Consider the following 15,937-nt stretch of genomic DNA (forward strand, 5'->3'; position numbering starts at 1 on the left):
CTTGGCAAAAACGGTATTGTTTTTGAAGTGGTGGAGAGACAATCATAGGCGGCGCGTGAGGCTCAGGTTTGGGAAGGCTAAATAACTTGTTTTACCTGACGCTGCCTGCCTCCGGCGTCTATAGAAAAGAGATCGACTCAGTGAAAGCACCGCCTGATCAGAGCTCAGTGTGCGGAGTTTAAATATATCAAGTCATATTACAGGATAAAGGAAATACAGTTTAAACTGTCGTATGAAGAGAAGACACCGACGTGTCGCACTTATCATTCATATCACATCATCAATCAGATCATCGATCATATAATATCATAATATATCATAATATATTTCCTTATCTGAGTCAGCTTTTTGAGCCGTATCTGACCGTGCAACACTTAGCCTACATTGTCACATACTGTATGCAGAAGTATTATTTTAAGCAACACATTAGGTTGACGAAACACTCAACTCAAATGTAATTAAAGTCAGATCCACTCGTGTCTTAGATGGGGCAGTGATATCATAAAACTGTTGTACGCTTTCAAACACTCAGTAGTTTATTTATTTTTTAACCAGTTCTATATTCACCTTGCAGGTGCAACTATGTGGCTTGTATCCTGGATTATATGTTTAAGTCATGGATGTTTAAAGTTTATATTTGTCTAATATTAGTTTACTTTTCATTAATGAAGTATGACGCTTCGCTGTCAGTACACTTGTCCATGTTTGTGATTGGTAAAATGTTGCTAAGCAAAAACTCCCAGACATTTCAATGATTTGTACGGCAAAGTACGGTTTGGAAACTATATAATTTCCTTTTGGAGGGCATGCATAACACGGCAAACACCAGAGCCTCGCTGCGGGGAAACTTTGGCGCTGTTCCGAGTTTGTTCTAATCTGTCAAAATGACAGACTGCTTTCACATTTTTCCGTCATTGTTAAAAAAAATATTTGGTTAACGCGACCACTGCTGTCCCAGCAACATCAGTACCAAGCAAGAGAGTTTTTTCCACAGCAGGGGATATTGTAAACGCCCAAACATCCCAGCTTCTACCTGGAAATGTGGACATGCTCATATTCCTAAAAAAAATCTGTCTGATGATGCTGAGTGAGTGAGTTAGAGTTGAGTTACTTGAAAAACTAAAGTGAAACTTGATTTATTTTATTGCAGGGTCTGATTATTACATGTCCTTGTTTATTTCTGAGATGCAGTGGCACAAAGAAAATGCCTACTTTGTTTGGTAGTACTAGTAGGTAAAAAAACACAGGTTGCTCTTGTTCCAGTCTGTTACTGTCACTTTGTTTTTGGCACTGTAAAATACTACTATCCTACTAAAATGCTCTACAAATCAGATTTATTTTATTTCAAATTTCAAAAAAACAAATTCAATTTTTCTTTCTTTATTTTTCAATATCGCGATAAATACCGTACCGTTTTTAGTCCCACCACGGGGAAATGTACATTGTTACAGCAAAAGTGGCATAGCAGGTGCAAAAAAAATAGGAATGCAATAACACAGAATAAGCTAACATATTAATATATAGAAGAAAAGCACACATTACCTATACCAGAATATAAATGTGTACTGTAAGTACACATCCATGGCTAAAAATTATGAACTTCAGAACTTATTGACACATAAAAAGAAATGTTGGGACATTCATTTCAATGATGGTTTCACATAAAGGTGATTGTTGCACAGTATTTCAAGAAAAGTGTCTTTATTGCAGATCATTCAACAGAAACCCCAACACTTTGAGAACAAGCTGCTCACAGACAGGGCGACATCTTGTGGCCGCACATGCTCTAAATATAGAGAGATATATGTAAATAAAACAAAGGATGACACAACATTGTTTTTGGCAAATGTGGCAGTGAGTGATTAACACAAGAACATGAACATGAACACACTTACTGAGACGACATGTTCGACTCAAAACCACTGAGTAAATGGCAATACTGTCTATTCTGATAATATAAAAACAAATCAAACTTTCAATCAACCCCCCTGTCCTGGTGAGCTCCCCTTTATGCTTCCCTGCTCCCCTACACCACCCAGTGTTCAGGAGAATATTACAACAGATTAACAAATAAAACATACAGATAAAATGGCTGCAACAAAGATAACATGTATTTATGATCACTCACTGAAACTTGGCTGATACTCAAACAATATGTCAGCGGTGTCAAAGTCAACTTTATTGTCAATTCCTCTATTCGGGAATACAAATATATAAAAATAAATATATACATACACTCCTTTACACCCACTTATACGTGTATATATGGAAACAAATATACATATACACACATTTAGAGGTAAAAATACAGATACTGTAAGACACAACAGTAAATATATTTAAAAAATAACGGATGAGAGGCCACTCCACCCAGTCACATTAATACACATATTCCTCGAGGAACAGGCCAAGGAGGTGGAGCTGCAGCCATCTTTGATTCTACTTATCAATCCTACATGAACATCTAAACTCCTTTGAAAGCCTTGTTCTCAGTCTTTCAACCTGGAAAACACTGCAGCCATTCTAACTTGTTGCAGTGTATCGAGCCCCAGGTCCTTATTCAGAGTTCCTATCAGAATTTTCCTGGTAATTATCCTGGGTGAATGTAATATTCTTCTTGACAACATGATAACCTTACTATTGCATTTAATTCTTTATTAAACTAATGTAAAATGTGTGATATTGGGCTATATATTGATTGAACATTTACAATAGCAGGATTGATTTCATACATTTATTTACTCACTGAAAAGCGCACCATGTTAAAAAGACGCACCTACACCAACTGATCTGTACATTACTGAAGTTATTTTACTTTAACCTTAAATCCATAAAACAGACAACGTTTAATCTGCACCTTGAGGGTTGGTTCAACTATTGATAATAAAAAGTAAAACATTCTACTACAGCTGGTAAGGTTACGTTTGCAATCAGTAAAACCATAATGTATATAAACAAACCAAAAAAAAGATACTCACAAAGTGGAAATGTCTCAATGAGTGCTAGTTCTTTCTGAGTGGCTTGGGTTGGACCCTGTTGAGAATTATCATCCAGAAATCTGCTGTTCAATGAAGAGGACATGATGCTCTATCAGCTGACGTTATGATGATCATGAGTCAGTATGAAGATCAGAGGATGGTGCACTTGCTTTGGTTTTGCAGTTCTTGTTCAAGGTTTTTCGTCACTTGTTCTATTTCCCGCAAGCGCTTGCATATATCATTGTTTTCTTCAGCTTCTTTTCTGGCCTCCTCTTCATATTTCAGATACATTTCTTTCAGTTCTTTTTGAAAGTTTTCCTCCATTTGTTTTTTCTTCATCTCTTTTTCTCTTCTTAGTTTTCCTAGTTGTTCTTTTTCCTGCTCGTACTCTTCTTGCAACCTTTTAAGTTTTGTTTGCTCATCTTGTAGTCTCTTTTCATTTTCTTCTTGTTTTCTGATCCGCGCTGCTTTTCTCTCCTTCTTCCATTTAGATTTTTGCTTCTTTATCTCTTCTTTGTTCTGCTCTCTTTCTCCGCCATGTATTTGCTCCCATTCCATTCGTTGAATTTCTTCCTGCCTTGTATTCTCTATCTCATCTCTCCTTCTCTTCTCTCGTTCCTTGTTGATAATTTCCTCCATTTCTTCAAGCTGTCTGGCTTTCCTCCTCTTACTTTCGTCTCTCTCTTGTTTCTTTCTTTTCTTCATTACTTCCATTTTCTCTATGTGTTTTCGTTGCAGCTCCTTCCTCTGTCTCTGTATTTTTTCTTCCTTCTCCTTCAGGATCTTCTCCACTTCCTTCTTTATGGCCGCCTCGGTCTCTTGAAACATCTCTGAGGTGAAGCAGCTGCCGCCATTTTCCTTCAGCATTTTGTTGGTCTTCTCCATCAGCTCTCTGACTTGCCTGCGGTCGGTCTGATCTTTGTTATTGAAGACATGGTATCTCCCTCCACAGTCCTTTATCAGTTGTTTCAAGAGGTCATCAGATTGTATGTAACTCTCTATTGTTTGATGATCATTCAGATCATCTCCTCTGGTGAATATAGGAATGATGAAATCTCCAGATCTCTTGCCAAAAAATGTTTTGATCAGTTCCACGGTGTCTTTTTCCTCCTGGGTAAATCGGCCGATCGGCAGCACCAGTAAGAACACATGAGGTCCAGGAGACAACATGCTGATGCATTTCACAAGCTCTTCATGAACTTCATCATTGGACAGTGTTGTGTCAAACAGACCGGGGGTGTCCACCACAGCGACAGGACGTCCATCAATCTTTCCTGTTGCTTTCGTGCAAAACTTGGTCACTGACTTTGAGCTGGCAGTTGAATCAAAATATTTTCCGCCCAAAATGGTGTTTGCAGTTGCACTCTTCCCACTGCCAGTCTTCCCAATCAGCACCATCCTGAGACACTCTCTGTTCTGTTCCAGCTCTACAAACTTCTCCATCTGAGCCTTGGTGAACATCTTCATTGTAAAGCTCCTTGATCCTTTACCTCTCATCTCTTGCACAGCACCAAACAGCTCTGGGATCTGCTGCTGGTTCTTGATGTTGAGAACAACATGTCTTCCTCCACATCTCTGACGGAGCTCCTGGAGGTCCTTGTTCTTCTTGAGAAAGTTAACAACAGCTGGAGCTGTAGGATCTGACTCCACAGTGGACAGAATCAAGGTGAAGTCGTTGCCTCGAGAGCTGAATGTGTTCTGGAGGGTCTCTATCTCTCCCTTGTCTTCATCAGTGAGGGGACCCACAGGTAGGACCAGGATGAAAGCATGGACGCCTTCAGGTTCACAGAGGGAGATACACCTGGATGATTCCTCCATCACTTCCTCCTGAGGTTTTCCACACAAAGCAGGGAGCTCCACCAGGGAAACCCTCTGTCCACACACCTCTCCCTGATGTTTAACACACTCTGAGGAGTTGGAGACTGAAGGAAGCTCTCTCTGACCTAAAATGGCCTCGGCTGCTGAAGTCTTACCTGCTACTCTCCTCCCACACAGAACCAGGTTTAAAGCTGGTTTGATGTGTGAAGACTTTGGTGCCATCATCAAACCTGCATCCTCAAACACATCACAGCTCACATGCTCTCCATTGTTCTCCTTTGCAATTTGACCCAAACGTGTTAACAGCTCTGAATGGTCAAGGTTCTGACTAAAAAAACTGTATCTACATATTCTGATCATATATTTTAATGGTGGATGTTTTACAACATTGTCATTGAAACCTGAACTCCTCTCTTCTGGTGGTGATATTAATACCAGTGAATGATTGAATGATTGATCACCAAAGAGTTGCAGGAATCTGCAGAGTCTCAGTTTGTGGTTCTCAGTGAAGTGCTCAGGCTGTAGAACCAGCAGGAACACATGAGGTCCAGGATCAGAGAGCCTCACACAGTCTTTTACATCTTGTGAAAGTTGCCATTGGGTGATGTTGGGATGCAGCAGATCTGGGGTGTTGATAAGAACTATTTTCTTTCTTTTAAACTGTCCACTGAATCTCAGACACCGGTGTGGTTCTTTCTCAGTGTTGAACACAGTGTCTCCCAGTATGAAGTTCCCCACTGAACTCCTCTCAGCCCAGCTGTTCCCCAGCAGAACTACCCTCAGCTCAGAAACTGAAAAGGAAAACACAGAATTAGAAAAACTACTCTTCAACCAAAAACTAATGAAAGAGTAATATATTTTCAAAGGTGGACTTGAGTAAATGTGTCAGCTGTTATCTTGAAACGAGTAAAATCAACAGAGAGCTTGCGTAAATTAAATGGAGAAAAAAAAGATGTTTGTACCCACAATCTACAAAACTGTGATTTTAGATGTTAATTTACATTAAATAATGTTGACTCAGTTCTGTTAAACTCACAGTATGGTGGCAGTAATTCATAGCTGTTGCGCCGCCTCACAGGTTGCAAATCTTCTGACACTAAAATAAATCAGAACATTCACAACATATTTCATGAATACTTGAGGAAGGAATGGTTGTTCTTTTTAAATTACTTATGTTGTGTAATATATCACAATAAACAGCAGATTCACATACATTTTACTAAAGTACAAAGGTTATAATTCTTTATATTAATTAACAATAACCAATTCTGAACTCACCTGTTGATGCTGTCGCCATAATGTCACTACAGGAAAAATCTACTTCAGCTGGAAACCCAATGCTTGGTTAAAGAACCTAGGGAGAGGATATGTAAATGTGTCAGACACTCAGTTCATAATAGAAATAAAGTCTACTCATAGTCTACTCTTTGTATATAAAGTCAAGTTAATCAAAGTTTGAAAATAGGTTTGCTGTTAATAAAACAAAACATGCTCTTAACAATCTGTGTTTAAGAGACAAAAACTATTTTATAAACAAAATATATAAAAACTTTATATAAGTGAAAGATGATTGATAAACCTTAGGTTAGACGATGAGTATGCTTTAAAAAAACAAATCATCTTCCAATCTGTTATAGTTGTGATGCAAGTGGTACCAGGTTAATGTGGTTCCAAGGGTCGTAAACTTGCAACTCTGATCTTGTTTTTATAGCTGTTGTAATGCTTATCAAAAAGGTTTCAACTTTCTTGTTCACATTCAGTCTGAACTTCAGACTCCAATCTTATCATTTATAGTTATAGAACAATAAAACACATGAATACATTTCTCAGTACAAGTACATTTCATGGTCGCCCAAACATTTTTTTTCATTCATTGCAAAAATGTATATATTCCTTTAAGCTCTGCTGTACTAATGTGGTGACTTTACAAACAGTGATTCTGCTGCAGCTAATCACCTGAGTAGTACATGTACCTCAGGGTTAGTAACAGTCATTACACTACATTACACATGTCATTTGTTAGACACTTTTAGTGTTTAGTGTTTTTAGTACTCTTTACTCAACCAACTAAGAACGACTTCTTTTGTACAATGATACACTTTGTTTACTTTAGTTTATTTAAATCATAATTCAGGTGTGTCTACTCACCAGGTGAGATCCTCTTTGCTTCCATCCATGAAATGTCAAACTCTGAAATGAAGCCGAACTTGAGACGACCTTTGCTCTCAGACTGAGCTGAGCACACGATAAACGTTCATCAGCCTAATTAATATTTAACAATCACAGCTTTACACCAGGATCTGGGAAGCCTGGTGGATATACAACTATACTATACTTTCTACTGGAGGTATCAAATCTGATCTAATTACAAATAACAATTCCATGTGTAGCATCTCTAGCCCTTTCTCACACCAAGAACAGAGGCACTAACATCTACCTAGGTCTGAATAGTGGTATGCCGTGAATAACTCTGGGAAGTGTTACATTTAGTTCAACATTCAGATTAAATTGTGCCCACAATGTGAAAATAAATGTAAAATAAAAAATAGAGAACTTATAACATATAAATAAAAGTGTCCTTTCTGTCATAAATCTTAGAAATATCTTTAGTTTGTAAGTTTTACAATTTAAACAGAAACAACAAGGCATATTTCATTTAAAATGAAATGATTTACTTTAATCACCAATGTGTATTTTAACTAGTGATAAATAACTTGTATTTTCAACCAACACATCTTACATTCAAGCAGAAATACATTAATTATACACTGTAGGTTTTAACAACCATTTTAACAGTTTTTAACCACTTTTTAACTGTTATTCTTAACCATGAAAACACATTTTAGTCAGCATGAGTCAGCATTTAGCTGCACAACAGCTTATGAAATGAATGAACTACTAAAAGAGAGTGGCTTTAACTAAAATGAAAACAATGCTCCTTTAATATTTAGGCATGCTATCAGCTTCTTTTCGAAATAACAAGTACTGTTAGCCATTAGCTCCTGCTAGCGTTTAGCATCAGCTCACAGTTAGCGCTAGCTCGCGATTAGCTGCTAATCGCTAATGATCTTATTCAAATGTATTTACAATGATACAATGTGCACGAAAGTGAATCAAAAACACAAGACATCACTTTCATAAGCCCAACTGTTTTGATATGAAATGTATATTGACCATAAACAACAAAAACGAACTGTCATTGTCTATAGGCTATTAGCAGGCTAGCCCTTCAAAGTGCTAACAAGCCTCAACTCACCTGAGTTTCCACACAAATCGACACTGGCTGTCGTCTTCTAGTTTGGATTCACACAGGGGTTCTGCTAATAATAATAGTATGTTAACTAACATAGTTTGAGTATGGATAACAAGATTTGTAATGCTATTATGTACAACTTTAACAAGAACTGCTCGACCTTTTCAGTGAAATAGAGGGATAGAGGCGGAGTGATTCGTGCCACTCATCTCCCTGGGTTTACATTTTAGAGCGCTCCGTGCAAGCAACATGTATTCATAGATATTAATAACATAAAGGGGTCTAGTTAGTAGAGGGGACCACAGAGGGGAAATGTTAAATTGATACAGCAAAGAGCCAAAGATATCTTTATATTATTGTATTATTGTAATGCACTTTATATAGGGGTTAGTGGCTCCTCCATCACTTGTCTGCAGTTGGTGCAAAATGTAACAGCACAGCTTTTAAATGGCACACACGTAAACACAAGAACATTTCCCCCATTTTAGCTTTACTCCACTGGTTTCCAAACATTTAAGGATTCATTTTTAAATGATTTTATTCACACTTAGGCCTATATCCCTCAATGGACTTGTGCTATGCTACACCCTGAACGCCCATCCGCCTTATAAGGTCAGCAGATCAACCCAGTCAAAGTCAAAGCTCAGAGATTCTCAAGAAATAGTCAAGGTTTTGACCTGTTTGAAGTTTTGAAAATTCTGACTTTTTCAAGAACACTTTTTTCTCAAAACCAAAAAACTTTTGGTCAGAAAATTCAAAATTCTGACTTTTTTTAAACTTCTGAGAAAAAACTCAAAATTATTTTTTATAAAAAGTCTTGACTTCCACAACTGAAAATAAAAAAAATATTATTATAAGAATTCTAAGTCAAATTTCTGACTTTTTCAAACTTCTCGGTTTGAGTTCTGAGAAACGGAACTAAAAGTGAGAAACGGAACTAAACTAGAAAATGCATTTCCTGCAGAAAATGCGTGCGAATGCTGTAAACTGTGAACATTTGTGGCTGAATTTAGCTGAAAAAGCTGAATATGTTATTAGCTGAATGGTAGCTGCTTTTAGCTACAAAAATGCAGAAAAAGCTTAATATTTAAAAGAAAAGGTTTAAAAAAACATGTATAGCCTTGATGTAATGAAATAGCTGAATACTGTAATAGTTGAATGGTTTCTGGAGCTGAAAATAGGCTGAAGGAGTTAAATATCAGATGTAAGTAGTAGTGAATGAATTTGCATTAAGATGAGAAAAGAAAGTAAAAAGGCTTGGGAAAGCAGCAGAATATTTGAACTGCAAACTTTTGAACTAACTTGATGGTGAATTATCTGTCGCCATGGCAACGGCATTTGATGACACCCCATAATACGCTTAGATGTGTTGATGGCTGCATCGTTACCAAACCTGTGAAGTTTTGGGCCATTTCGATCATTTTCACTGAAGTTATGAGAAAACCGTGTTTCATGGTGAGCATTGTGTTGCAATGGCAACGGCATTTGAAGAAATCTCAAAACTGTCCCGTAGATGTCTTGACGGCTGGACTGTTAGCACACATGTGAAGTTTGAGCACTTTTTGAACATTTTCATAGGAGTAATACATTACATTAGGAGGTTACATTACTCTCTCTCTTCTCTTGATCACCCTCTCAATCTTCTATCGCCCTCTCTCTCTTCTCTTGATCGCCCTCTCTCTCTTCTCTCTCTCTTCTCTTGCTCGCCCTCTCTCTCTTCTCTTGATCGCCCTCTCTCTCCTCTTGATCGCCCTCTCTCTCTCCTCTTGATCGCCCTCTCTCTCTCTTCTCTTGATCGCCCTCTCTCTCTCCTCTCTCCCCTGAAACTCCCCATTAAGAATGCATTGAGGTTTGTATCTGACAATTTTGTCACCTGTTCAAAAACCATGGCTCCTATCAAAAAATGACCAGACCGTGAGCATCAGGGAACCCCATTGAACTGATATATGTTGTTTTTTTTGGTTTTGTGTGTAAAATGTGGAGATGGGAGCAGTTTGTCTAAAGTGTACTTCTCTCTGTTCTGAAGAAAGTTCCGGAAAGATTTAACATGGGAATCAATTGGGAGCTAGGTGGACTTTTTGTCACTCTGATCACTATTGGGCCAGAACGGTGTGTCCGTTTGATATGATGAAGGCAATTGAGCAGGCCAGACTAATAATGCTCCTGAAATCTTTTGAAATTATTTGAATAGATTGTATATTTTGGCTCTGAGAGCAGTTTTAAAATATTTTTTCCGAAGATTTTTAAGACCCTCTACACTCTAAGTGATGATGTCACGCACTCTAAAATCTAAAACAGCCTCAATTTTGAATAGCTGAAGGTCTTGTGATCATTTGAAAGTTGGAATGAAGTGTCTAGCTGAAAGTATGTGGAAGGAGTAGCATTTGGCGCAAGGTGTAGGAAAAGAGGATTTGAAGGCATCTCCCATTGACTTCAATGTTAAAAAAAAGAGTTTAAAAAGCTGAATATTTCAAAAAGTATAAAATATTTTTAAAAAGTTGAAGGTTTCCCATCGATTCCGGAACAGGCTGAATAGTTTGATATTTGAATGGTTTCTGTAGCTGAAAGTAAGCTGAAGTTATGGAGAGCCAAAGTATTGGCTGAAATAATAATAAGCGGAAAGAATAAAGATTTGAAGTACTATAGTGGAATGCTGTGGCACAGCATTCCACTAATAATTCAGACATATTTCATATTTCAAAAATATGTTTTAGTTCTGAGAAAAAAGTTGGATAGTGGCAGAAAAAGTATTCAGATTCTTTACTAAGAGGATTAGGGCCACGCTTAACATTTTGAAAAAATATTGAATTTTGACTTATTTTTCAGAACAAAAAAACCCACAAGAAAAGTCTTAAATTCTGATATCAATAAATAGAAATGCTTGCAGCCTGCAGTTTCTCTCACCACCACGAGGGGCAGTGCTACTTTAAAAACGCCCACAGTGTTCAGATTTCCAGCTGGACGTCACTCTGCATGCTCTCCTCACATCAGCTGCACAACATTCCTGATTTTATGCTAACCGGAATGTTTCCAAGCCCCAAATGTATGACCTGCCTGGACCCGGGGTGGGAGTTTATGAATGGACGGGCATTGTGCCGATGATGCAATAAGTTTGACCCCTTCGGTATGGGTCGGAACATTTCAGGGCAGCTTACTGAGAGAGCATAGTGAAGGTGCCCACATATACATCACAGGCAGATTTAATAGCCATATAGATAGAGATAGTGGAGCCTTCCAGATGTAGAGGACATAATCTGTGGTCTGTGCACAAGGCAAGGAAAGAAGTGGATGTCAAAGAAACTGATCATACATTTGATGATCAGGGACTTCCTTCTTATGTCAAAAGAGTGGTTGGAGTTTAAGTTAATAATACAAACTCACTCACTTCATTATTGGGTTCTGTGTAACTTAAAGGAAATACAAGTAGATTTTTAAGGGGTAAATGGGGGGGAAATAAATAAAACCTCTTTACCTTTTTCTATATTTGCCACTGAAAATTGTATGAAGAGGTGTCATTATTACATTTTTACATACTCATTTTGTGTTTCCATGAATCCAGGAATATAGATTTTCTTATAAGGTGTATTGGGGTCCAGGGCTACTGAGACAAAACTAATAGAAATCCTTTGACTGGGAATAGATTAATACACACATACCTCCACGAACACCAAATGCCTCATCTTGCATTTTAACGAACGAGAATGTCGGATACACTCCAGAATTTAATGGGTTCTTAATTGGCCCATGCTTTTCTCTGCTACCAATTTTCATGTAAATAAGGCAAGTAGTTTGTGCTCTAAATAAGACAAAAACAATAAAGTCATATTTGATTTACATTAAGAAAGTAGGGAGAGTTCAAACAGATTAATGTCATACAATAATAACACACACACACACACACACACACACACACACACACACACACACACACACACACACACACACACACACACACACACACACACACACACACACACACACACACACACACACACACACACACACACACACACACACACACACACACACACACACACACACACACACACACACACACACACACACACACACACACACACACACACACACACACACACACACTCCCTGAGATTCCTGCGGAGTCAGCTCTTCTTTGATGGGGCACCCTGAGTCCGCTGCAGGTCAGACTAACAGACTCTGCCTGTGCTCTGTGTTAGCTCACTGCAAACAACAGTAGCACTACTGTATTTAAACATACCTGCCTACAGGGCTCTCTGTATACCTGCACAGAGACGTGTTACTGCACCAAACTGTGCACACACCTCGCCTCCACATGCTTCCCTGTTTGCACATGGCACAGGTCTGCTTCTTGTGAAATACCTTGTTTTTATGACACGCTTAGAGAGTGTAACAGTCTGGATTCTGACCAAAGTACGAGTAAATGCACGCTTGATTCTGGGATATGATAAGGTTACCAGGTGTAGTTTGATATAAAGGAAAACGTTCTTATCTTAAACTACTTATAACAAGATCTGTAGATTAGTAACCATTGCATGTTTCTTTGAGCTCTACTACCACAATTCCATTTTATAAGATAAAAGGTAGACATCTCCCTGGCCGATATCTCCAACATTTAGCAGCTTTCACCACAAGATTCAAGGCTTTATTGTCATTTGTACATTAGCTACAGTGTAGATATGTCAATGAAAAATGTAGGTCATAGGCTACAACAATCTGGACTGATGAATTGCCCAGAAAGAATATGTTAATTTATTTTAATTTAGCATGAATTGTCCCATTTAATGTATGTTTTTCAGAGGGTGTGTGTGTGTGTGTGTGTGTGTGTGTGTGTGTGTGAAATAAATACAATTAGATACAATTAGATACAATTAAATACAATAAATACAATTAGATACAATTAGATACAATTAAATAACATAAATTAAATAATAATACTAAAACTAATGTTTGAAAACTGACCGCCTCTCTTGTTCCTCTCCTCTCAGATCACCATCCAGAGGGACAGCGGTCTGGATGTCAGCGCCCCGAAACACGGAAAGATCGACGCAAACAACGATCCTCACGTTGGAGGAAACCAGTGGGCGGGAGGCACAGGTAACAGAGACTCTGACTGACTCTCAGAGGTGGGAAGTAGTGGAGTACAAATACTTAGTTACTGTACTTAAGTACATTTTTCTGGTATCAGTACTTTACTCCACTACTTATTTTTCTGACGAGTTTTTACTTTTACTTCTTACATTTTGAACACAAATACCTGTACTTTCTACTTCTCACATTTTGAACCCAAATACCTGTACTTTCTACTTCTTACATGTTGAACACAAATACCTGTACTTTCTACTTCTTACATGTTGAACCCAAATACCTGTACTTTCTACTTCTTACATGTTGAACACAAATACCTGTACTTTCTACTTCTTACATGTTGAACACAAATACCTGAACTTTCTACTTCTTACATGTTGAACACAAATACCTGTACTTTCTACTTCTTACATGTTGAACACAAATACCTGTACTTTCTACTTCTTACATGTTGAACACAAATACCTGTACTTTCTACTTCTTACATTTTGAACACAAATACCTGAACTTTCTACTTCTTACATGTTGAACACAAATACCTGTACTTTCTACTTCTTACATGTTGAACCCAAATACCTGTACTTTCTACTTCTTACATGTTGAACACAAATACCTGTACTTTCTACTTCTTACATGTTGAACACAAATACCTGTACTTTCTACTTCTTACATGTTGAACACAAATACCTGTACTTTCTACTTCTTACATGTTGAACACAAATACCTGTACTTTCTACTTCTTACATTTTGAACACAAATACCTGTACTTTCTACTTCTTACATGTTGAACACAAATACCTGTACTTTCTACTTCTTACATGTTGAACTCAAATACCTGTACTTTCTACTTCTCACATTTCCCAAACAGGCTGGTTCCTTTAGTTTGAATGTGTGTTTGGTGGCGTGATCATTATTATTTAGAGTCATTGCGTGCCTATTGATTTGAACACGATCCGTGTATCCATCATTTCCTGGTCTTCTCTAAAGAAGAGGGACCAATGAAAACGTTGTCATGTTGCCGTTGTTCAGCATGGAAACATTCATTAGCTAACAATGACATTATTGTTCTATTAATATAAAGGGAGGTCAGGTACTCTTTAAAACAGCTGCTAGTTATGGGTACTTTTTACTGAAGTACATTTCAAAGCCCATACTTCTTTACTTTTACTAAAGAATAAAGAAGAGTAAAAGAAGTTTAGTCTGTACTTCTACTTTTACCAGAGTATTTTTAAACATGAGTATCTGTACTTCTACTTGAGTAAAGGATGTGTGTACTTCTGCCATCTCTTACTGACTCAGCATCACGCAGGAATCCCTTAAATCCACCATATGGTGATTAAAATCTGTGAAGAAACTTCACACACACATCACTATGATTGATGGCATGTTAGGAAGTGTAGATATGAGAGAGAGGAAGTGCTTATTGCCCCTGGGCAAGGCACTCAGTCTCCCTTCGTTCGAATCAAAGGTTTGGATTAGTGTTTGTCCATAATAGTTGGAAAAGACAATAATTGTGATTATGATTTATAGTTTCACTTGTTTAGCATACCTTTTGTTTTGTCAATATCTATCTGTTTTTCACTGTTAGTCATATTAAACTTGAAGTAATGACCTTGAGCTCCAGGAAATTGAGGGCATTTTATCAGTTAAACAAGAATCCAATGATAATCTAAAACAAAATAATTAAATAGTTCAATAAATAGTTGGGAAAAAGCTAGATGTCCAGCCACGGTTGCAGACAAAAAGTGCTTTAAGCAAATGTGATTGGTTCAAGATTAAATGATGTCTTTCGTCAGAATCTTAGATTAATCTCAGAACTCAAAGAATCACCTTTGGTCAGATCTCCTTCTTTTTACATGTGACATTATTATATTGTTACAGTATACTTAAGACATGAAAGATAAAATGTATAAGGGAATCGTGAGGTCAATCGTGACGTGTGATTCAAGTGACGTGATTCAAGATGGCGCCTGTGTCGGCTCGCCGCTCGCTCAGCTCTCTACCTTTAGCTGTCCTGTTTTTGTTTTATGTTTGTCAGAATGTCTCTGCTCTGCTCGTTTATGATCGCCAAGCTCTCCTCCACCTCAGACCCTCACTGGAGTTGATATTGCTGCCCAAACCTACATCTGGCAACCATAAATCGTCCCCCCCCACCTCTACTGTCGGATATCCCCACTTACCTACGGCGGTCACACTGCGTCCTGCCTCGCCGAAAGCGCTTTCGACGACGGGGAAAGCGTGGTGGTGCATTGGTCCATCTTAAGGCATACCTGACGGCTTCTTCTGTGAATTATCCACGCCTCGGATGTCATGGCCCTCCCGCTGCACGCCAAGTGAGGGATCGGTGGATTCGCCCCGTTTTTCCGGAGCTCCGGAGTCTGAGGGGCCCGCTGGCAGCTCCTCCTGCCCGACTGACTGCTCCCGGCCCGCGCGGCGTTCAACACGCACATCTTCGTCAGCTGAGACGCACTACACCTTCGGCAAGCCCGGAGCGAAAACTTTGCATGGCTTTGCTAAATGCTAGGTCGATAGCAAACAAAACGTTCCTGCTAAACGACTTCTTCACCTCTCGTGAACTGGATTTTATGTTCCTGACGGAGACCTGGGTCCACGCTGGCGAGTATACACCGTTCTCTGAACTTCTTCCTCCTGACTGTACATTCTTCAGCTCCCCCCGTGCCACTGGCCATGGTGGGGGCATAGCATCAGTGTTTAGAGCAAACCTCCAATGCCGATTGCTTCACCCTGTAACTAGCTATGCCAGCTTTGAGTTGCAGCTTTTTGAACTGAACCCGGCCTCGCC

The 15,937-nt window shown here is 38.5% G+C and overlaps 2 protein-coding genes across 3 annotated transcripts in view; one reads left to right on the forward strand and one right to left on the reverse strand.

The window, feature by feature from the left end:
• vwa8 (von Willebrand factor A domain containing 8) overlaps positions 1–15,937 on the forward strand; it is a gene marked incomplete in the record, with an annotated part of 121,664 nt that overhangs the window by 90,411 nt on the left and 15,316 nt on the right. The window contains 1 exon segment of the mRNA XM_034147112.1: positions 13,035–13,143. Coding sequence (XP_034003003.1) covers positions 13,035–13,143 — 109 coding nt within the window.
• On the reverse strand, positions 1,843–6,108 carry LOC117495681 (GTPase IMAP family member 8-like). 2 transcript variants are annotated; one of them, XM_034147116.1, is made up of 3 exons: positions 6,075–6,108; positions 5,833–5,892; positions 1,843–5,587 (listed from the first exon to the last, which is right to left on the reverse strand). In XM_034147116.1, the coding sequence occupies exons 1-3, from the start codon at positions 6,091–6,093 to the stop codon at positions 3,129–3,131; spliced, it is 2,538 nt and encodes an 845-aa protein (XP_034003007.1). In that variant the 5' UTR covers positions 6,094–6,108; the 3' UTR covers positions 1,843–3,128. The 2 variants fall into 2 exon arrangements, with proteins under 2 accessions (XP_034003007.1, XP_034003008.1); XM_034147117.1 differs by lacking the exon at positions 5,833–5,892 and having other exon boundaries at positions 6,075–6,101.

The sequence above is a fragment of the Trematomus bernacchii genome, unplaced genomic scaffold, assembly GCF_902827165.1.
Source record: "Trematomus bernacchii unplaced genomic scaffold, fTreBer1.1, whole genome shotgun sequence".
Taxonomy (NCBI): Eukaryota; Metazoa; Chordata; class Actinopteri; order Perciformes; family Nototheniidae; genus Trematomus; species Trematomus bernacchii.

Coding starts and splice junctions, on each gene's coding strand:
- LOC117495681 (XM_034147116.1), bottom strand. Junction 5,588..5,832: donor TGAATTACTGCCACCATACT/GTGAGTTTAACA, acceptor TTTCCTTTTCAG/TTTCTGAGCTGAGGGTAGTT.